The sequence below is a fragment of the Lygodium microphyllum genome, chromosome 8 (assembly GCF_053477565.2).
Source record: "Lygodium microphyllum isolate KBCC chromosome 8, Lygodium_microphyllum_v1.1.10, whole genome shotgun sequence".
Taxonomy (NCBI): domain Eukaryota; kingdom Viridiplantae; phylum Streptophyta; class Polypodiopsida; order Schizaeales; family Lygodiaceae; genus Lygodium; species Lygodium microphyllum.
Window position 1 is genome coordinate 68,649,362 of NC_141142.1, and position 22,381 is coordinate 68,671,742.

The 22,381-nt window shown below is 36.6% G+C and overlaps 1 protein-coding gene across 2 annotated transcripts; it reads right to left on the reverse strand.

Moving 5' to 3' along the window:
- Nucleotides 1–11,960: 11,960 nt before the first annotated feature.
- Nucleotides 11,961–21,117, reverse strand: LOC148032421 (nucleolar essential protein-like protein). Of its 2 annotated transcripts, XM_087683077.1 has the most exons (7): nt 20,922–21,114; nt 20,727–20,819; nt 20,438–20,582; nt 15,973–16,083; nt 12,757–12,839; nt 12,593–12,650; nt 11,966–12,506 (listed from the first exon to the last, which is right to left on the reverse strand). In XM_087683077.1, the coding sequence occupies exons 1-7, from the start codon at nt 20,997–20,999 to the stop codon at nt 12,427–12,429; spliced, it is 648 nt and encodes a 215-aa protein (XP_087539203.1). In that variant the 5' UTR covers nt 21,000–21,114; the 3' UTR covers nt 11,966–12,426. The 2 variants fall into 2 exon arrangements, with proteins under 2 accessions (XP_087539204.1, XP_087539203.1); XM_087683078.1 differs by lacking the exon at nt 15,973–16,083 and having other exon boundaries at nt 11,961–12,506; nt 20,922–21,117.
- Nucleotides 21,118–22,381: the final 1,264 nt, after the last annotated feature.

Here is a 22,381-nt window from a genome sequence, read left to right on the forward strand (position 1 = left end):
GATCCGGGATGGCGCATGTGAACAGCAAACAATTCATCAGAGAATATTTATATGGCTTGTCCAAATATACCGATGACTATTGGAGATGTTAGGGATGAATATCATTTTTTGTGTAGGATTCATGTAGTTATCCGATGATTTTAGGGCAGCCCTATATTTTGAAATCAAGGCTGAAAACAAAATCCTTTAATGATGGTTCTTCATATGCTCAAGTTCGAAGTAAAGAGAATACAAAGGCAATACAATTTCTCACCGTTTGTATGAATCGTCCCTGTAATTGGGATAGGCTATGAGATAATCCCATGCCACCTAATGCACGAGAATTTAAGGGTTTTTAGATAGCACTGTTGTAATTGAAGGCTATGGAGCGCCTCTAAGAAGATAATTATGCCTCCAAGAAAGGGGAAAACTATGTTTATATCTGGATTGCATGTGGACAGTATATAGTCTTGGCAGTTTTAAGAATATTTTAGCCATGTGTGGGACTGAAAAGGAATATGTAGGATGCGCTGAAAAAGAGTTGCAGACATATGGTTTGATGACTGCAAATGAAGGTATTTCAGGGCTATTTTCAGGGCTAGTTGATGTTCATACAATGGCTGAAATTTCTACAACAGTTAATGCTGAAAACAAGGTAGAAAAAGAGATTATGTATGTTGATACTTTAGAGATGTATGAAGTCATTCAAGAGTTTGTTAAGCATGAACATGAGAATATGGAAGAAAAAGAGGTAGGAAAAGACATTGACATGGCAGAAGATACTTCTTCTGACACTGCACATCCATAAAACTTTGGCATATGCTAGAGGATATGTAGATTAAGAGGGAGTGGATGTTGTGGCACTACGTGGACACAATGTGAAAAAATCTAGAATGCATCGTCATTCGACTTTTTTATTGATCAAGAGAGCGAATGCCATACTAGTCATTAATATCAGTGTTCGTAGTGCGGATGGTCCAAAACTACTAGATTTTTGAACAAGTTTAGCCAATTTTTTATATTTTAGATATTATATTGTAAAAATCTAAAAACTGTAGACAAATTTTAGAATAAGATGACATATTTAAAAAAACATGTAGCTTTGTCATTTTGGGAGGATTTTATTCAAAAAGAAATATTAGTAAAATCGTGTGACACGCGATCGCAGTTTTCAGATAGTGCACAACACTCTGAATTGAAAGATGAAGTGATCTGATAGAATTCTAGTCACGTGACCTTGAATCTTATCCCCCTTTCGGAGCCAATGGAAGTATCAGATTGGCAATCTGAGCACCATAGAGAAAGGTATTGTTTTATGCATATTTTTGTCTACAAGAGATTTATCTTCTCATAATGCAAAAATAAATTGACAGGTTTCACCTCCATGAGTATTCTTCTACATCTTCTATTTCTTTCAACCCCTTCTCTTTCATCTACTCCTCTCCTTGAATCTCCCTTCACACTGCTGACTCTTATTCCCATGGTAAACTTTCAACCCCAAGCGCTCTGACAACGTGGTCAAATATTTATCACTTATTTCAAATCGAGACTATCGATATTATCAAAAAATTTACTAAGCAACAATTATGCTAGAAGCAACTGTTTACAACAATTGTATTAATATAATGCTAATATCATACCATAGCCTTTAAAAGTTATCATTTAAATTATGTAAAATATATATATAAGATTTATTCAAAAAAACTTAGTTATAGTTCACACTTTGAAGATATATGAAAGTATTATCTTTTAGATAATAAAATCATTACAAAAATGACCATCAAATTTTAAAGGATTTCAAGATTCAAAAGCATTTGTAAAATAAATATATAAAATGAAAAATTTTCTTATCTATATTTTATTATTAAATTATATATTTTTTAAAACATAATGTTATATAATTTTCTTAAACATAATGTAATTACTAATACACTTTCTAAAGTGTCGCATTGTAACTATTATAGTGACTCACCATGAAAATCTTTAAATAATAATGACCAAGTTACTAATTTTGTAAAAGTTTTACAAGGAGATTCTCATATAGATTATTTCATGAAAGATGTTTGTTATAAATAATAATCTTTCTCTCTATTCTTATTCGATAAAAAGCACCTAAAGAAATTCAAAACTCAAGGATACCCAACCATAATAAATGGGAAGCTATTCGGCTTAATTCAAGCATAATCACTCTGATATAACTAGCTATTCAAGGTACTTGAATATTCGCCAACTTTTCTTGTACATTCACGGTTACTGCTTCCATGAACAAAGTAGCTAAATAATCCCATCTTGTGACATATGGAAGATATTGCAAAATCGTTCGGTTTTCAGCAATTTTTTTCATCACTCTGTGTAAATAACCTACCACCAGTTCGCAATTAGCAACATTTTCACCATCTGAAGCAACAACAAGTCGAAGAACACCATGCATTGATGGGTGATGAGGACCCATACTCACAATAACCGGATCCATTTTCTTGAGGGACATGCTCATAAGTCACTTCTCTCCCAATAACTATTGATATTTATTTCACAAAATTTAAAAAATATATAATTAGATTGATTTTCAAATTATTGATTGCCAATTAATAATAACCCCTTTATGAGTATGAATCAAATATTCTTCAACCCACGAATACCTAACTTTTTTATTACTCTATTATATAAATTCAAATCCTTCATAAACAAATATCTCAAGCTACGCTTACGTTTTCCAAGTAATTTCCAAAGTCCCCTTTGGGAAGAAAAAACTCTAGGATGTTGTTCCAAATGAGAAGTGATTCTCGAGACTCGAGAAGTTAAGTAAGATACTTGAGATCCAGAAGATCCAATACTATCATTCTTAGTAATCGACAATGAAAAAAATAGAGATCTTTTTGTCCATAATAATAGTAACGTGTGCTTCTTACTCTCAATTAATATCTATCAAACTAAGGAATCCGATCATTTTTTGCATCAATTTAACAAAAAATTAATACTCTAATGGTTTTAAACAAAGGGGAGATAAACAACAAATAATCAACTAAGGATGCAAGAGAATCTTTGAAGAAGAAATCATTATCTATAATGCAAAGCTTCCGAGTTTTTCAAATGAATTTATTGATTTTAATCCAATATTTTCTTCAAATGAGATTACTAAAGATCTGGTAACCCCAATTGAAGAAAATTTAGTAACTATTGAACTTTAACTAGTACTTGATAATTGGATACATTCTTATTCTAAGAGCTGAGAATCTACTACCATTGGCAGTACCAAAGTAAAATCTATTAATACATGCTAATTCTTCTAGGCGATAACCACGCCACAGGAAACGTCTGATCCTCTATACTCCCATTGGATTCCCACGTATTTTCCTCTTTTCAATTTCTTTCGAATCAAAAATTGAGTTTAATAAATTGCTCTCAAATTTTGTCGATTCTGGAATTAGTAGAGACTCAAGGAATTGCAGTTGCCAGCAAAATGCTTGGGGAGTAAAAAATCTTACATATTGCAAAAAGAAGAATCCTTTTGACTTTTTACCTCAAGGAAAGGTAATGGGCATAAGTTAAAAGATTCGTTGTCTAAACTCTTTTTCAATCTACTTCTAAGTTTTAGTAGAGTGCTAACCATTTTGTACATCAAAATCTGATTGTCAAAAACTTTGGGTCTATGCGGATGAGCATTGAAAAACAAATGATTCAAAACTTTATGCTTGTTTTGAGTGAAAAGTACATTCAAAAAATTTGGTTCTAACATTATATTGCCATAAAACGAAGTAATGCTTTGCTCTTTCCCGATTACATTGACGATTGATACTACTTCCCTCAATTTTTCCAATTTTCTTTTCAATTTTTTTATCTGAATCTCCATCGAAGTTTGGAAGAAAAAGATTCTCGACTAATAAATCTTTTTCTACCCAATTGAGGTGTTTGATTCTGAAAAAAATATCTCGCTCAACAATAATGTCAAGCCGAATCTGTAAGATTTGCTTCTTGAAAGACGATCATATTTTTAAGTCTGCATAGACTTTTCAAATTTAGGTGCAAATCCGAATTCTTTATCATAAACTCTTATTGTAATATCTGTAATTGACCATAAAGCCAAATCTAGTCTAAAATCCCATTTGATCTTGGAATTAAAGATGAGTAAAGAAACAAGAGTTTTTTTGTCAGTACTTGTAACCATATATTCCAAACGAGCTTGAGAATTCATTTGTCTTCATTCGATGCCATTCCATCTATCCACATTTGCTTCTCCCAAATGACCGACAAGATTTTTTAAAAAGTAGTGAAATCGACAACGTTTATTAAAATTTCTGAGTCCATCTTTAAGCAAGGGGTTTTCGATGTAAATCGAATAGTCGTCTTTTGCTTTGCAAGATAAGGAACTGATACGCCCATTCAAAATGTTTTTGTCGATTTCTTCAAGTTTTTTGAAATTGCCGAGATCGGTTCTCCATCTATATGGTGCTATTCGCTGCCATACCTCCACAAGTACGTTGTATCTCTCAAAATGATTTAGCTAGATTTTCCAATCATTTCTAGTTAATTTTTTAAATGATTTGGTAAGCCCCCACCATTCTCCACAAATCTTTATACGTTCATCAAAATATTTATATTTGTGCGCAACTGGATTTTCAAGGTTACTTGTCGAGATACTATTGTGAGACTTTCTAGAATATGAAACCTTTTGAGTATGAACATCTAATGCTGAGATTTCATCCCAATTTGTTTCATTTCTAGCACAAAAATTTCCTTCAATTCTATAAATTACTGGTTTTCATCTAGTAAAATTGTTAAGTCTAAATTATTAGCATGCCATATTTTTTCGTAGAGATAAGCGTGAGACAATAAGTTCTTGGATTGGTTTTTTCCAATTCTTAATAATCTATATCGATCAGAAATTTTTAAGTTCGCTTTGTTAGCTTATTCTAGTTTATGTGTTACTTTGTCAATAGCTCATGCCAATTGCATTTAAAGTGTAGCAACTTGAATCAAGAAATGCATGATTATTCTGTAAATATCTCAGAATGCCGTTCTGATATACCAAGAACAGTTTTCTATTGATTCAATAACTAGTTTGTGGATCCTTAGTAATTTCTCCCCAATACCAACAAATTCTTTCTCCAATCTCAAAGAGCCAACGAGGCTTGTCTCGTATAAGTTCATTTCTTTGGTACGAATTTGTGAAATATCTTGCCTTTGTTCATCAAGCCTATTCCCTGACAAAATGTTAGGGGCTGTTGTATTCACGCTCGATTGAACATCCAATGCAAATCCTTTATGTTCCACCCGTTTTTCATGATTGTGCAAATATGACTGTTTATTATTACTAGTCAAACTTGAGTTTGACCAGACTTGTTTATCGACTAACCTTCCGTTGAAAAAGTCTTCATCGTGCTTGAATTTGGAATTTACTAATTTTTTGTTTTCTAACCTATTTTTTCAACTTATTTTTCCACTATTTCCTTCTAGTGTATTAAAAAAATTGAATTTGTTTGCTAAATTTTGCAAGAATTCTACAACAAGTGCAGTTTGTTTAGAAAGGAAATGGTGGGCTTGCTTGGTTCATAAAAGCATATTCTTTTGAATTATTCTAATCAACTCTATCCTAATGGGTTTCCAACAAGGAAGTTCCTATTTTATAGTTCCAAAAGGTAAATCTGTTTGAAATCCCCAAGCTGTTAAGTAGGTGAACTCAGCTTTTTTGGTATTTAGGTAATTAATAAAAGCATCTAGTTTTGGGATTTTTCCTGTATCCGGCAATACTTTTACCACCAATTTTTCTTTTCTCCTAATTATGCCAAGGGTTAAGTCTAAACAGAAAGAAAATCTTTATTTGAATACCCTCTTTCAACCAACGTCCTAGAAACCTAGTTTGTGAGTACTCTTCTCTGTCATAACTACATATAATATGAGTTTCTTTGCATAAATCGATCCAATCTTCAAGCCATTCCGGGCATTGAAACAATAATATACGACCAATATTCTTAAGTACAATCAAAACAGGTAGTTTGATATATCGTCTAAAATTGGACTGTGCTACTAATAGCAAGCCCCTACCCGTGTGTGGGTCCTACATCCAATCTAGCGGCTATGCCTAGCCGTTCATACTTTGATCTGCTTATAAATCCTTGAGGTGATGGAAACTTAGATGTTTGTTCTATATCAATATCCAGTCATTTTCCCGCATTATCCATTAATGTTTCGTAATCCAAATAAGTTGATTCTTTTGACAAATGTATGGAATGGAACAGGAATTTCCATAAGTCTTTTAAAGAAAGGCGAATGAGTCTTTCCTTGGAACAATTCCCAAATCAACATTTTTCATCTTCTCGACCGCATAGATCTCTTAATAATTTTTCTTCGAAAATCAAAAGACTTCGTATAACGCTTTACTAATTTAACCGATCTTGCATTTGTCTTTCCAATACTAATTGCCAAATTTCTTAATCTTTTATGACGGATGTCACTTTCTACGTCGACTAGATCAAATCGATTACCAAACATTAATCGAATATTCTGAAATAACTCTCTTTCCAGATTGTCCAGTCGATGAATCAAACATTTTTTTCTTTTCAAATTATGAATAGACTTTAATTGATTGAGTAAATATATATTAGATAATTGAAGGTGACTAGGGTTTCCGCACATTTCCTCCAAACAGAGAAGAAACAAAGCTCGATCCATTGGCAATAATTTGAAAATCTCTTCCCAAGTCACAAAAGAGGATTTTTGGTTTGTCAAAAAAAAAATGTTTTTTTCACAATAGTTTCAAGTCACATACCAAAGGACTACTTATAAGGCGTCAACTCGTTCAACGTGAAAAGTAAAACTTTGGTGGCATCTATTGACAAGTCTTCCCAAGGAAGCGGAATCTTGCTACTTTCAAAATAAGTGTATTCACTATAAATCCAATTAGCTATTCGATTTTTATAATGAAATTCTCCTACTAATTTCTATATGTATCTTTTATCGGTTTGATCAAGTCATTTGTTGTTAGAAATGACTGTGGAATTGGAATCCTGTCCCTAAAAAATTTACTTAATAAAGGATCATATATCTTAGATATGTTCGTTCTTTCCACATCCTCTTCGTTCCTCATCCAATTTTTTGTTCAATCGCTTCCGAAAGTATGGAGTTCAACTCCATAAGTTTGATTCGATCCTTCAGCTCATTATGTAAATTTTCCCTTTTCTTCGCTTGATCTAAAATCCAATTTTGATATGAATAAAGCTCTAACAGTAGAACATCAAAATTCTTTAATGATTCTTCTAATTGTCTTCTAAAAATTGACGCACTAGATAGTGACGTAAAATACAATCGTGGTTTACCATCGACCAAACAGTTATCAAAAAATAAGTTGATTGTCTTTTGTTAACAATGCATTGATCACTCCTTCGGCTTTTCTTTCTATACCGCAGAGCCCGATTTGTTCTATTTGGATCAAAAAAAGATGTCAGTCATGGGTTACAAAGCCAATGCACAGGGGATGGTAAATTGAGGCAGCTCTTGTCGTAGCTAATTAGTTCATTTTGAAACTTTCCCGTCAAGAAGATACGGGGGCCCTACCGAGGCAAAGCAACAATTTGATAAAGAAGATAATACTAAAAGTTTTATGAATGATACGTTTAGTCATCAGATATGGTATTGTTGAATTTCTCTCTACTTGAAGCACCAATAGATTAGCTAAATAGCCGAATAAGACATGACCAATTAACCAACCTAAAAAACTGCTTGTTAGAAACAATGGATTATTGCTATATCGAAATAGAAAGAGGTGAATCAATCTCGCCAAAGCGGGATTTGGTAACAAAATTGGATTCAATATTTGAAATAAAAAATTAGTTAAGAATATAACAACTATTTTGAAATTGTGAATTGATCTTATAGGTCGTAAAACTTGATAATCCGATAGATTTTTTGTTTCAAACCAGTAGAAATTCATGCATGGTATTACTGCAATAGTTGCGATATGAGGCTTCAATATCGCTAGATACAAAGGGGAGTAAAGTATGACTAAAAATAGAAGTAATTGACCAATCATTGATCCAATCAATGGAGTGATTCCACCGATGCTCCCTTCTATAAAAAATGATATTACACATAAAATCTGCAAAGGACTCATGGGTAGTGTCGATAATAGGCCATAGTAAAATTAACAAAGAACTAGTGTTTTCAATCCAAACAAATAATGTCATTCCAAAAAATTAAGATCCTAATTTGATCTTATTGTTTTTACTAATATCCGACTCTCCGTCCTATATTATTTGATAAATAACAATTGATTATACACTATTTACTACCAAAAAGTCCTTTTTTATTATATCCTCATTCTGGAATTGATAGTCAATAGATATATATATTTATTTACTAATTTATAAATGAAAAAAAATTGAATTGGATCAATTAAAAAAAATAAGTTACGTCGCATGAGTCAATATGTTCTTCGTAATGTCTAGAAGATAGTATACATATAGTTAGTATGCCTTTGCATAGTTGTTTGACATTCATACTATGCATGGGCTCAATGGAAATGTCTAGTAAAAAATCATAACGTTTAATATAGAAAAGATAGATGGAAACTCATTGTTTTTTTTTTTGTTTTATTGCTATTTTTATTACTAATTAGAAACTAGTTTTTTTTAATTTACTAGTGAAAATTTCTTTAATGATTTGTTTTTTGTCTCAGCAAGACGTTCAGCTTTAAAGTTCCCAATTTGAAATTATGTTTTAAAGGACGAGTTACAAGTTCGAGCACATCTTTTGCATTGGTAAACCCGTGAATTTGGGCAAATGTGAACTCAACTGACCATTTTGTATCAATTCCTCTTACTTCTAAAGGATTTGCGTGGGCCATTCCAGTAATGGCTAGATCAAGTTTCAATTCGTGCATACATAGAATTTGATTATAATTGTCTGATTTCTCTACAATTCGTGGCATTGGAACATTCATTGTTTTGCAAGTGTTTCTCAAAAAAAAGTAGTTCAACAGCCTGATATCTCTTATCCATATATGGGATACCTATTTCGTAAACAATCATTCCACATCGAATCAAGAATCTCGCTATTGAGATTTCCAACGAATTGTCTCCCATTAAAAAAGTAGATTTTTCCTTGACTATTTCAAGATGATTTTTTAGGCTATCCCAATGTTAGCCTCTCTTTCGTGCAAACCGCAAGGTTCTATACCAAATGCAAAACAAATTTTTTCTATCCACGCCTGTGTTCCTTGGAGTCTAATTGGAAAAGGTGCTCCAATTAACCGACATTTTTTACGCCTCATTAGAGTCGTTGCCGTACGACTCAAGAACGGATTTATGTCGTAGATGTAAACTCCTTCACCTAACGAAGGAAGTTCAGTGTATCGTTGAGAGGGTAACCAACCCGATACATCAATGGATTGTAGCTTCAATTCCAAATTCAATTGAGAAGCTACATTAGATGGTAAGGAGTCAAAAAGGACTAAGTAATTATTGTTCGATTCTCGTATTTTTGAGTTGGGTAAATTACTTTTCAACTCATTGGGTTCAAGTCCATTGACGGTATCAACTACATCTTCCCTATATTGAGGTTTGGACATATTATGTTTTGGACACCGATGTGTCGTGGCAGCCAGTACAATATCTTCCCCGTGGGTAAAGACATAATCCAAGCCATTGGCCCGTGCCACTACAATTGGGACCCCAAGATCGTTTTCTAGCTTAGGTGCTATACCTTCTAGATCCATTTTTATGATTTCTATTGTACATATCCCAATTTTGATTATAACACTGGGTTTTCTATCTCTTTTTATTTGAATATATACTTTTTTAACTCCTCTTAATCATTCAATTGAGCTGAAGTATCTCCTTCTTCCAATTCTGCCATTGCCTAATGAGGTTCCGCAAAAATCATAACTTCAAGAGCATTTTGTAGAAAATAACCACAAGTTTTTGTACCTACCACTAAAAAGAAGCTATCTTCAATCTTTTGATACAACCAAGCCATGCAACTAATGGGGTAAAAAGTGTGATAATTACCAGTTTCATACTCGAAATTAGTAACGTTGATAGTTTACATAAAAAAATTTCCTCTAAAAGAGTAAATACATGGAGTTACTGTAAGGTACTTGGTTGTAGAATCAAATGATCATAAAATCTATTGAAATTTTTTGTTGGATGCCTAAATCACTCTTTTTTTTTCATTATTTTGATTTAAATAAAAATCAGACAATAAGCTAAATAATTATCTGTCTAAAATTTCTTTCAATACAACTACTTCTGGTTGAGACAATATCTAATCTACTATACTCAAATAGAAATCACAAATATAATTAAGAGTAGGTTGAGATTCAGCCATTTCAAACAATGTTTTTCCTATAAGGATAACTCTTTTTTCTTTATTCTATTCAATTTTCTTGGTTGTAAACTCTTAATATAGCAAATCTAAAGATAATGTAAAGTCAATGTCATCCATATACATTATCATCCTCCACACACCTACAATCAAATACCCCAATATTTCCTCTTCTTTCAATGTTGTTTTACAAGACAACAAATCTATAAATTTATTTTAATACTTCCTTCAAGAATAAAAACTAAGCCATATCACTCTACTGATCAAAGATGAAAAAAGTTTAATTTCTCCTCTTTCTAGTCATATCTTATATAAAAATATCTTGTTTTACTGCATATAAGTGATATATATATAACTAAGCTCTTCCCTTAACAACTTGAATTGAGCAAAAAAAAAATCCTTTAAAGTAAGTTATCAATGTTCAACCCTCAATCTCGTCTCCATTGCTTTTACATTTTCATGGCTCTAAACTTGTAAGTATGCATTCTCTCCGTTTCTTAAGATATTAAGTCTTCAAAACAAACAAATATATTATAATTACTAAGCATTCTACATTGTTCAAGGCATTTGCACTCTTATTCAAGTTATCATGAGACAAACATTTGATTTGCTCATGTAAGCATTAAGAAGAAACTTCAATGTTTAGTGAGTACATAAGTGAACTCCTATTGCTCACTTAAAAGAAAACATGCCTACTTAAAAGAAAACGTGCCTAAATGGATGCGTAAACAACTTCAAGATTACCAACTTCATAGTATCCTTAGTTTTAGCTTTGGTGCCCTATTTCAATAGAGCATCCATGATGGCATTTTCCATATCAATAAAAATTCAATCATTATATATATCACTATCAAAAGCCTAGAAAGAAACACTCCAAGCATTTGCCTCTTTGTATGTGATGTGGGATTCAGTGCTTGAATGATTAATTGAAAATTCCACAACTAGACAAGCAATAGAGACCCTCCCCATCAAAAGGATACAAATGACACTAGCACCAGCTGACCTCAACATCTTTTTGCTATGTACACTAGATATACCCCACAAAAGAATACAAATGATACCAGCATGCCAGCATACACCCTCATCACGACATTTTAGCCTATCTATGCATGGACATTTTGGGATGACATTGATCCTCTTCTTCCAACTACAGCTAGACATTAGTTTCACACTCATTCATGTGATTGGGTTTTAAGGCAAGAAAACTCTGCACAAATTGTCTCCAAAGACATTGTTTGGATCAACCTTGGGTCACCCCAACCGAAGAATAGACTTCTAAGGCTTCCTGTCATGGACCTATCTTGATAGGCTGACTGTTATGCTTTGGTGGTTTGATTCAGATTTTAGAGTGTACTACACAGTTAAGGACAAACAGGGTAAAGCTGTTGGCTCACCTCCCAGGACAAGATAGTGTTCTACTTGGATCCCAGCTGAGAATCATTGAGCATGATTCAGCACAACTCAGTATCAATCCAGGAGGAAGAGCCTAAAAGAAATAAGCAGACTGGGAGCACCAATAGAAGAGGAGACTAAGCCTACATTACTCCGTCTTCACTTAAAAACTCTGCCAAAGTTTTCACTTCATCTAGCACTTGCAAAACTCAAACACGCAAAAGTAATACTCTCTTCAGTCATGGTAAAGAAAATAGCTCTTATATCTTAACCAACCTTAAATGGTTTGAGGAACCAATCTCGTCATCCAACAATGTATCCTGCAAGGGATGTGACTGACAATATAGGTGGACATTCAAGTGCAACACATTTGCCAAAAGTTATATGAAAGAATGACTCTAAAACAACAGACACAGATCAGCGTTTGCTATTTCGCATCAATCAAAGTTCCTTAATGCTTCAATGTGACATGAACAACAACTGGTCCCCTGCATTCTTCTTGCTTGTGAGGGAAATTTCATCAGCACTCTTAAGTGGAGAAATTGCCATCACTTCCCACCTTAAAGCATCAACACCATGAATTTTCATGATACAATTAGGTTCTATGTAACAAAGATACTGATGCAAGGGATACTGATGTAACAATGATACAATTAGGTTCTATGGAACAAAGATACTGATGCAAGGGATTTTAACCAAAAGCTTTCTTGGCGCATGAGCTGAACCCTCATAAGCATATCATAAGATCTTCCAATGTTGTTCAATAGCATTACAAATGCGGCCAATGCAGCAGGCAGCACTCAGTGGGTACTCAGATACTGTACGAAAGCAAGATAAAGGTTAAAATAGCTATTGAGCCAACAAACAAGTACTGCAATGACTCAGCAAATCATTGGTATCTTACCAGCTATCAAATCTTCAATGTAATCTGCTTCAATCTTTCCATGAGCCATAGCTCCAACCTATATTGTACATGTGGAGAGCGCTCATAAGTGATTTTCTGGAATGTGTAAAAAATATGCATCACAAAACAGGAGAAGCAGAAGCCTAACAACAACGTCTACTTACCACAAATACCATATTGGTCTTTGACCCTACAGCTGCAACATAATCATTGAGTTTCACCACTTTTGGAGCACTGTATGACAAACCTGTTTGACCAGAAATGTAAATGGTGAAAAGAAGCCAACTTGATCCACCTGTTTTTAAGAATTCTTGAGGTCTCTGTTTTGTGAAACCATGTTTATAGGTGGTGCTCATTGTATGCAGTATCATACATAGGTATATGCACTTGTGAAAATGTTTCAGGCCTTACAATTATGACCAGGTTTCAAATATCATGAAGTCAAATCAAAATATTGAAACTAGGATCCAAATACCTCACAGGCAAAAAGAGACTTAAAATCCCGCACAATTGTGAGGCTGTTTACAGCTTAAAAAGTGCATTTAGAAGTTGGCCATCTACATGCTGATGAATATCTAGTCCCAACATTCTATCCAAATCTTGTGCCTTTTGTCCAAAAAAATTCATCCGTATGTTTGCCGATGCTTTGGGTAAAGCTAAAGTCAATTTGTGGATACAATGGAGTTTTGTGTTTGGTAATTGGCATTGCCTCAGTTTCAGCTCTGACACTAGCTATCATTCACTCTGATAAATAAAGAAGTTCTCCAGCAATTCAGACAAAGCAAACACCCTCAGTGGACGGTCGCGAGCAAGGGCCCAAGGGAGATCAGGCGGCTTTAGTGAGCTTGGGACACAGCGCAGTCTTTTTAGTCTCATCTCTCTCTCTCTCTTTACCCTACACTCTTTCAGTTCACTTTTGTTGTTCAATTTGTCTCAGAAGCTTATCATGCAGATTCACTAGAAAGATTGCCTTTGAAACATCAATATGTAACAACAAGATGCACAGTTTAGATCAGCATTTTCAGCAGCCTCAACTGACCCTGGATTCACACCTCCAAGCTCAAAAACAGGATCTAGTACCCAAATTCAGAACCACTTTTAGAAGCAAGTGAACTGTGTTGCAAGTTGCCCAAAATAGCCTCAGACAATCAGGTCACATTGCTTCAGTGGAGGTTAAGTAGATCTCAAAGGCCGCCAGATTTCTTATATGAGAGTGCTCGTGTCAACAACAGTAGCAAATCAATAGTGGAGCTTGAGGTACCCTACTGCTCTAGTGAGGGATCCCTTTGCTCACGTCAACAACAGCAGCAAATCAAAAGTGGAGCTTAGAGGTGACCCACTGCTCTAGTGAGGGACCCCTCTTTCCAGCTTGTGGGTCTCAGGAACTCGTTGGAGACTAGGGTACAGTGACCAGTAAAGTTGTGGCCTCCTGTACCCTGCCGCTCAGCCCCCAACTGAACTGAATTCATTCTGAAGCAGAAAAGCAGAAGGAGAAGGAACCACAAGGGATTCAGCATCTGCCCCATGTTATGCCTCTTAACTGGCCCTCACCCACCATTCTTGTGCAGGCCATTTTTGGTGAACTGCAATGGTTTTGGAGGTTTCGTTCTCTGCGAACTTTGCTCAGAGGCAACTGAAATATTTTTCCCCAGCTCGCATTGGCAGGCAAAAGGCTTTGGAAGAGGATTTTGTCAGTAAACCATCCAGTTAGATGATCGACAGGGGGCCTTGTAGACGCCATAGTACCAGGCCCCTTACCCTACAAATCACACATACTCGGGACTTGGGCACCGTGCTCAAACTAGAGCTATGGATTGGATCTTCTGGAAAAAAAGATGACCCCAATGAAGGGGGTCTTGGTCAACATTGAATGAAGGAAATTTCTTCAACAAAGAACTGAATGAGGCCATCTCCTTTGGTAGCAATCCTTGAGAGTTGGTAGCCTATTGTTATTGTTGTTGGGGTCGGGGTCAAGAGCTACTACCACCTTCAGAGTTCCTCAAATTTTTGTCAACTCCATGGTGTCTCAGTGTAGCTGGCTGCAATGAAAAGAGAGAAGCTGCAAACATAGGCAATAAAGCTCAGCCCTCAGTCTCCCTCCCCTCTTCCATATGCACCATTAGTCGGAACACATACATGTAAAAAAGTCTGATCTCTTAAAAAAAGAACACAAGCACTAGTACACGAATACAACATTAAAGAAACCCCCATTCAAACCTTGCAGATCACAGACTGAACCCTATTGACATTAAAACCTTTTCTATTGAAACAGAACTGTGTGCAATTGGTGTATGCTGGCTGCCAGTCTTCAGCAATGGATTTTGTACATGTGACATACAGGCTATTGAGAAGCCCTTACATGAAATTCCTGAACCGATGCACTTGGCTTCTCTCTAAAAGGAGACCGAAGTCCCAACTTTCACATGGGACATCAGTCCTTGGTCAATAAAGAAGCTGTTCTCCGTGTGCTTGTTTTCTTGGATGTTGTAGGAATGAAAACACAGCAACCAATCTGAGCCTCCAATGTTAAATCCAACTTGATATTATGGTCTTCAGCTTAAGCAAAGCAAAAGGAAAGCAGGACAGTGCCTTCCCTCTGTAACCACCTAGCCAACTCCCATGTTTTTCCTTTCTTCAGCACCATAATAATAAAACCACCTAAGAGGGCCTGGCTAAATAAGACAATCGGCTTCCTTCCACAACACTGCTTTGCCAGTTTACTAACCCTTGTTACCATGTGGTAAAGCCTGTAGAAGCATCGAATATACTCATCACCATATAGATCTGAACACAGTCAACACGTTGCAACAGATTCATTTTTAGATATAAAAAAGGGGAACAAATTAGCAGTATGCTTTCTCTATTCAAAAACTTCTGCAAATCACAGTTTCAAAGACATGTATGCCATAACAGTGCCATAGTCACATCCAACAGAGATGGTTAAAGTCCATAACACCATAGTCACATCCAACAGAAACGGTTAAAGACCAAGAGCCAGAAACAGTGAAGCATACTAACGTAGTGCCGAAAAGTAGTGAGAAAAATCAGCAAATAAGCACTAGATGAAAAATAAAACTTTGGGTAATAGTAGGTACTTGGGCCAGACGGTAGGAAACCGCTGAAACAGAAACAGCAACAGCTCATAGGATATGGAGTTTCCAAGTGAAAAAGCTAAGAATGGGCCATCTCATGTGATTATGCAACACACATTGACAGAACAAATCATAATCGTAATGCCCGTCGTTAATCTGTTTACAGTCTTAATGTGTTATGCATTGACATTTAAAGAATTTAAAGCATTTCAAATTCAACATTTAAAGCATTTCAGATTCAACAATGGATACATTCTTAATGTGTCACGCAAGAAAAGTGGTACTGACCTATAAGCCTTGCTCCAACTGGTAGATGCTTAGTGACAGGTTGTTTTACAACCCTTAGCAACTTATCTGGCCCGTTAGTTGCCCGAATGCTGAGCTTTTGCAACAACTGCACTGACAATTGAGATTGCGATCGTAATGGAAATTCATATTAAACACAGATGCACACACACATGCATGCACTCTCTCTCTCTCTCTCTCTCTCTCTCTCTCTCTCTCTCTCATATGGTACTCATGTCCGATCCATATGATGTATTCAGTTCACAAACTTGCAAGGTATGAAGCATTACGAAAATTTCACAAATATAATGTGTTGTTTCATACATTAATTTAAACTAGTAAACCAACCTTTAGCAATGCTATACATTGCACAAGAGTATTATGTAGGCAGAAGTTAGAAGTGAAAAGATACAAATTAAGAAGCAACACTAGTCACTTGTTACTTGTGAGTAAATACTTGAAAATTTCAGGATTCATTGGTACATGAACATTACAATTTCCAGTAAACTTGCGAGTGTTGAGCTTAAAAAGGTATTATAAACTGATTTGCTCTTTAAAATGGGCCCAAAACGTGTAAATTATCCAAAGTTCCATTAACCGGTGCGCGATCCGAGAGAGTTTGCGTCCCATAAACAAAACCCTAATTTGGGAGGATCTTTTGGCATCTAGCTGTCCAACCTCTTTCTGAGCATCATACAGTTGGCATTTTGTGCAATGGAAGCCCGTTCGGCATCAGATTCACCTTCCTCTGCTGACAGTTTGCTGATTCCATCCTCCAATGATCAGTTGCCATCACATTTGGGTGGTTACATTGCTGCAATTACCACTTCCAGCCCCAAAGACTGCTGCATTTGGGTTTCTTGCCTGTGGCCATTCCACTTTCAGCCTCATCTCAGCTCCAACTGGTGGTTACAGCTCTCAGGATTGTCTTTGGTGGACGTCACACATCAACACCTTCCTCAGCCCACTCCCATGAGAACCATCAACTATTGGACAGCTTTGCCCTTGAGTATCTTGTACATTCTTACCTTCACTTACAACATGCATTCATTCACTTCAGAGTTATCTTTCTTCTCTGTTGTGTTTGTGTTTGTGTTTTGTGCTTTGCGTTTTTGCATTTGTGTTTGAGTTTTGTATGTTTGAGTCGTCGTGGTCATACACTCGGTGTTTTCTTTTGCAAAACCTAGTATATCTCCACATGGTATCAGAGCTAGTGCTCTTCTAAAGAGTTACATAAGGCTATCGTATCATGGATGGCTTGGTTTGTTCCCAATTACACTATACATCACATGCTCACTATTGATTCACGATGGCTCGAACCACTCCATATTTGCATCCTCTAATGCTTTCTCAAGCTATTCCTTCAATGGAGGCTGTATTAAGGCATTATGGTCTTGATTTGGAGAACAATGTTGTCAGTGGTTGGCCATTGGTGTAGTGGATCCTCCATCTCTCCTTCAATGAGTGCCTCATGGTATCTCTAATTGGTTCAATCATTATCTTCCCTTAGGCTAGTTTCTCAAGTATCCTATGTCATCTTTAGAATCTTAGGCTACTTCCATTGCATCTAACACTCATTTTGGTCTCTTTTTCACTTGACATAACATCCAAAGCATCTTGATATGAAATGTCCGGTATACAAGTTTCTTTCTTGATCTTTTTATGCTAGGTTATGCATTTCAGTTGCGACTAACATTGCAAGTATATCACCGGTCCTACCTAGAGCCATGGCTGAAACATCCAAAGCCCCAAACTAGGAAGAATCCGTAGATCCTAGGTATCAAGGGTAAAAAGAAAAGCAAGAAATAGATGAGGAAAGGGTGGGATGAAATGGGTGATGTGGCATAGAGATGTCAACCACCCCAAGGATTGTCAAGGTGTGTGAAAAACTGTAGGATGAGAGAGGACCCCCTTTGAAATCGAAGAAATGGAGATTGTCCTCTAAAGAAGAAAGGTGAGGTCCCCCCTAGAATCCCCGCTGAATCCCCTTTGAGAGAGAGAGGAAATCAAGAAACTCATAGATCTCAGCCTCCAAAACATCTAAAGATGATGGACATGTTGTTGGCGGTACCGAAGAAGGTATTTGGGGCTCCAATGGAACACAGGCCAGTTAGCTCCCAAAGGTGGCCTCTCGCACTTGAGTAGAAGAGGGAGTGGAGAGAGGGGTATCACACAAAATGACCACATTAGAATCAGTGTCCATGGAGCAAGACAAGGGAGGTGAGGAAATGGATAGCTCTTGGGAGACAAGGGTGGACAATAATCATTGTTTTCCAATGAAGCAAACTGCCAAAAAAAGGAAGAGGAAGGAGTTAAAGCAGCCTCTCTCTTGGAGGAGTAGACTAACAAGAAGACGATATCCAACAATCACCATCTCTCGATGGTGCAAACTGCAAAACCTCAAGCCATGGTTATGGAAATCATTGGGCTTGAAAATAGGTGGGAAAAAACTCTGTAATGCATCGTGGCAATCTCTAGGAGATCGTGGCACCTCATGAGATTACTTTTGCTTGTAAGGACTTAGTGCACATCCAATATATCTTATTGCCTAGGGCATAATACTCTAATAGCCAATGCAAAACAATCTTTGTGGCCCAAAAGGGAGATATGGCATAGTATCAAGTGGTAGACATGTGTACTCCAAAGTTGTGGAGAGCAAAGGTCAAAGTCAACAATCTTCAATGACATGACTACACTTGCCACATTAGGAGCACCCGATAGATTGTCCATCAAAAGCCTTACCACTAGAGTGTCAACCTAGAAAAGGGAGGGTGGGAAGGAGAGAAGAAAATAAGAATAACTCCCAACGATGCCACCAAAATGGGTGGGGTTGTCAAAGCCAATGTCAATGCTGGGAAGGGGTTTGAATAGCAAAATGCCACCAAACAACTAACGCCTAATAATGATCAAGGTTGCTGCATGAAGCAAGAGCCTCCAATTTGCAAAATGCAAATCTAAAGATGATGCCAGATGGAGTACTAGTGCTAGGCAGAGGAACTACCAAATGAAAGTAGAAAGATAATGCCAAATGCAACAAAGCTTCCAGGTAACACTTGTTACACGTACAATCACAAGGAATAACACCCATATATTTTATTTTTATTTTTAACTAGACCTCAAACTCAACATTTCTAATTAAAAATATTAATGTAATTTTGTTGAAAATTTCAGTTCTTTCACATTTTGATTGCAAAAGAGGAAGTGACAATTCTCATGTCTTCTATCTATTATACTTAACTTTCTAGCAAACTATGTACATATGCACAAAACCATCAGCATCTACCTCAAGCTAGCCAACCTAAAAGAGCTCCATTGCTTTAATTGTAGCATCTATGCCCTAATGCCCTGGGTATGCTGGTGTATGACTTTCAATCATAACCTCTAGCCCCAACTACTTTGTCACATAGAAGTGACTATGCATTAAAAGAAGACCATCTTTGAGAGTATAGTGCTCATGTCACTAACCATCCAACAACAAATTATAGACCCTTACCTTGGGCATATTACACCTTCATTCACCCAATTCTTGATAATAAGCAATAGACATTGTTTCAAAAACAAGTTTTCCTTAATAGTACATCAGCTACAACATTTTTCTAACCCTCCAAATGCACTTGTTGAAAAGTAAACATGGATAAGAAATCTAGCACAACGTCTGATCCTCTGTCTACACCACAAAGTCAGACCCTAGAAAGTGATGTTTCAAATGGGAAGAGCATGTACAACATGCCAAAAGTACTCTTTCTTCATATCCTAGAGATTGAGCAATCATAACTGGAGGTATACTTCTGTAAAATAAGCTTGAAGTGGTTATTAAAGCTGGTCGGTCATTTTGTCTGTAACGTACTTTGCTTTAGTGACCCAAAAAAAGCTACAAGTAGCCTGCTGTTCTTCTACTTTATTGTTATTCATGACCTTTCCATATGGTACTTCCCTTTTGCAGCCGTTTGCAAAGTGATCGTGGGCATGACCATATATTTACACCCAGATGACATCTCCCTAGGATGATATGTTATTCTCTGACCATGTGTCAAGGAAAATCCAATCTGGCATTCTCTAGCAGACCTTTTTCAAACATCAACAGATCGATAAACAATAAAGTCAGTTTTAAGGACTGCTATTTTAGAGGGTTATTCCACCAGACATGATTAAAACAGCATTATCTTTCACCTCTGTGTTGTTTCCACTTGTCGGTGTTTTCTTGTTTTCAATGTCAGTCAACCTAGCCATTTACATTATCATTACCATTTCATTTGTTTGTGTGCACAGGTCACGGCTTTTCTTAACAACCAAGCTATGGGTAAGAGACTGATAATAGGCATGTGCTTACTCTTTGCAGGATGTAGCATTTGCATGCTTATTATGTGCAGCAATTCCTGAACTTGTTAGAAACAGACAACACTCCAATAACTTCAATAAAAGGAAAATTTCATACGGACTTTGATGCTTTTTGTTAATGACAACCCACCCATTAAACCACAAAACCGCTTGAAAGTCCTTGGAATACGGATATGTGGATTGACTTGGATGAGAACCTTCTTGTCAGTCATAACATAGAGCCCCTTCAACCGCCCTGCTTTGTTGAGGGGACTGTCCAATATTGCTAGGAGTGCCTGAAAGCAGGCATGCACCGTGCACGTATAATGAGATAACATTTGTGGTGACATTACTGAGAAAGTAGTTGTATATTCTATCTGTCAGGTTAATAAAGGAGCATTTTGAGCGCGGTCATTCAATACACCATAAAAAAGGAACACCTGATGCACGATATCAGGGCGGAACTGAGCTGGATCGCGCTTGTGCTTCAGTAAAAACTTGGCATGATCGTCACAGTTGAGGAGCTGGTAGGTCTGCACAACGGAAACGCCGTTGAAGCAAAAGGACAGAGAGAAAAAGGATGGATGGAGAGAGAGAGAGAAGAAGAAGAAGAAGAAGAAATAGATGTTTATTACCTTTCCTACTTTGGCAACCTCCAAAGAGGCCTTCTCGAGCACGAACCAGACTCCTCCTTCCTCCTCGACACTCTCCATTACTGCCTGCGTGCAAGGTTTCTCAGAGCACTTCGTAAAACCCTCTCCTGCTGTCTTAGCTTTTAGCTAATGCTTGCAAGTCTTAATAGTAACCGGCCCGACGATTTCCAAATAAACGGCCCGACATCGCATCGCCAAAACGAAATAGAATACGCCCAAAACCTTAATGTAAAACATGATGAATTGCAACTTTTCCAAGTAAAATTCTTAAAATTGCAAAAAATAAATTAACACGTTAATATTGTAGTGTATGGGTGTCCTACTACCATAAGTTAGAGCATGTCCATGTAAAATTCACCTCCACATGTGTCGGGGGTCGACATGGATTGCAATTATGGCCAACTTGCACATTTTCAACCACACTACTTCAGCTAGTCCACACAGTAGACCGTGAGGTGAATTTTACTTGCTCAAATTTGCTCGGAGTCACCACGATCAACGTGGATATAACTATGGTGAACTAGCATTCTGTCCACCACCCTACTTAACTTGGTGACCTTCAACAAATTTGTAGTATTCCATACTTGGGGAGTTTGCAACTAGCTAACCTTCTACCTCCAAGCACCACTACTGCATCAAGCTTTCTCCCATTACGAAAGATGTGAGACATTTTTTGTTAACTCTTATAACGATTGAAGCCACCTTCTTTCTTGTTCCCAATACATGATGTTTACAAACGGTCCATGCCATCTTTCACTGATGTTCACTAGCGTTCCGTGCGCGCTTCGGTGCGCGAAGGCCTACCGCGAAGCGGCGATCGAAGTAGCCGTGCTATCGCACGGCAACTTCGCTCAACAATCCATTTCTCATCTTTCTCTTTCCTCTGTATCCTCTCTCTCTCTCTCTCTCTCTCTCTTTATTCTCTCCCCTCTCTTTTCCTTCTCTCTCCCTCTCCTCTTTTTTCCTTTTTCATTTTTTCTTCTTCTTCTTCTCTCTCTCTCTCTGTTTCTCTCTCTCTCTCTTCGACATTCTCTTTTTTAATTTTTTTATTTTCTCTCTCTCTCTCTCATTTTCTTCTCTTTGCACTTTTCTTCTCTCTCTCTCTCCTCTCTTTTCCTTCTCTCTTTCTCCTCTATTTTATCTTTTCTCTCTCTATAATTCTCTTTACATGTTCTCTCTCTCTCTCTCTCTCTCTCTCTCTCTCTCTCTCTCTCTTCTTCTTTCACTTTCTTCCCCCCCCTCAGTCTCTCTTTAAGTATGTAAATTTTATCTTTTCCCTATATATAATTGTCTTTATGTTATATTCTCTCTCTTCTTCTCCTCTCTCTCTCTCTCTTTCTCAGTACACCCATATTTAGGAATATTTGTTGACATTTTTATTGATGATATTCTTATCTATAGTTGTTCTGAAAAAGAACATTGGGAACATTGCCTTTTGAGAT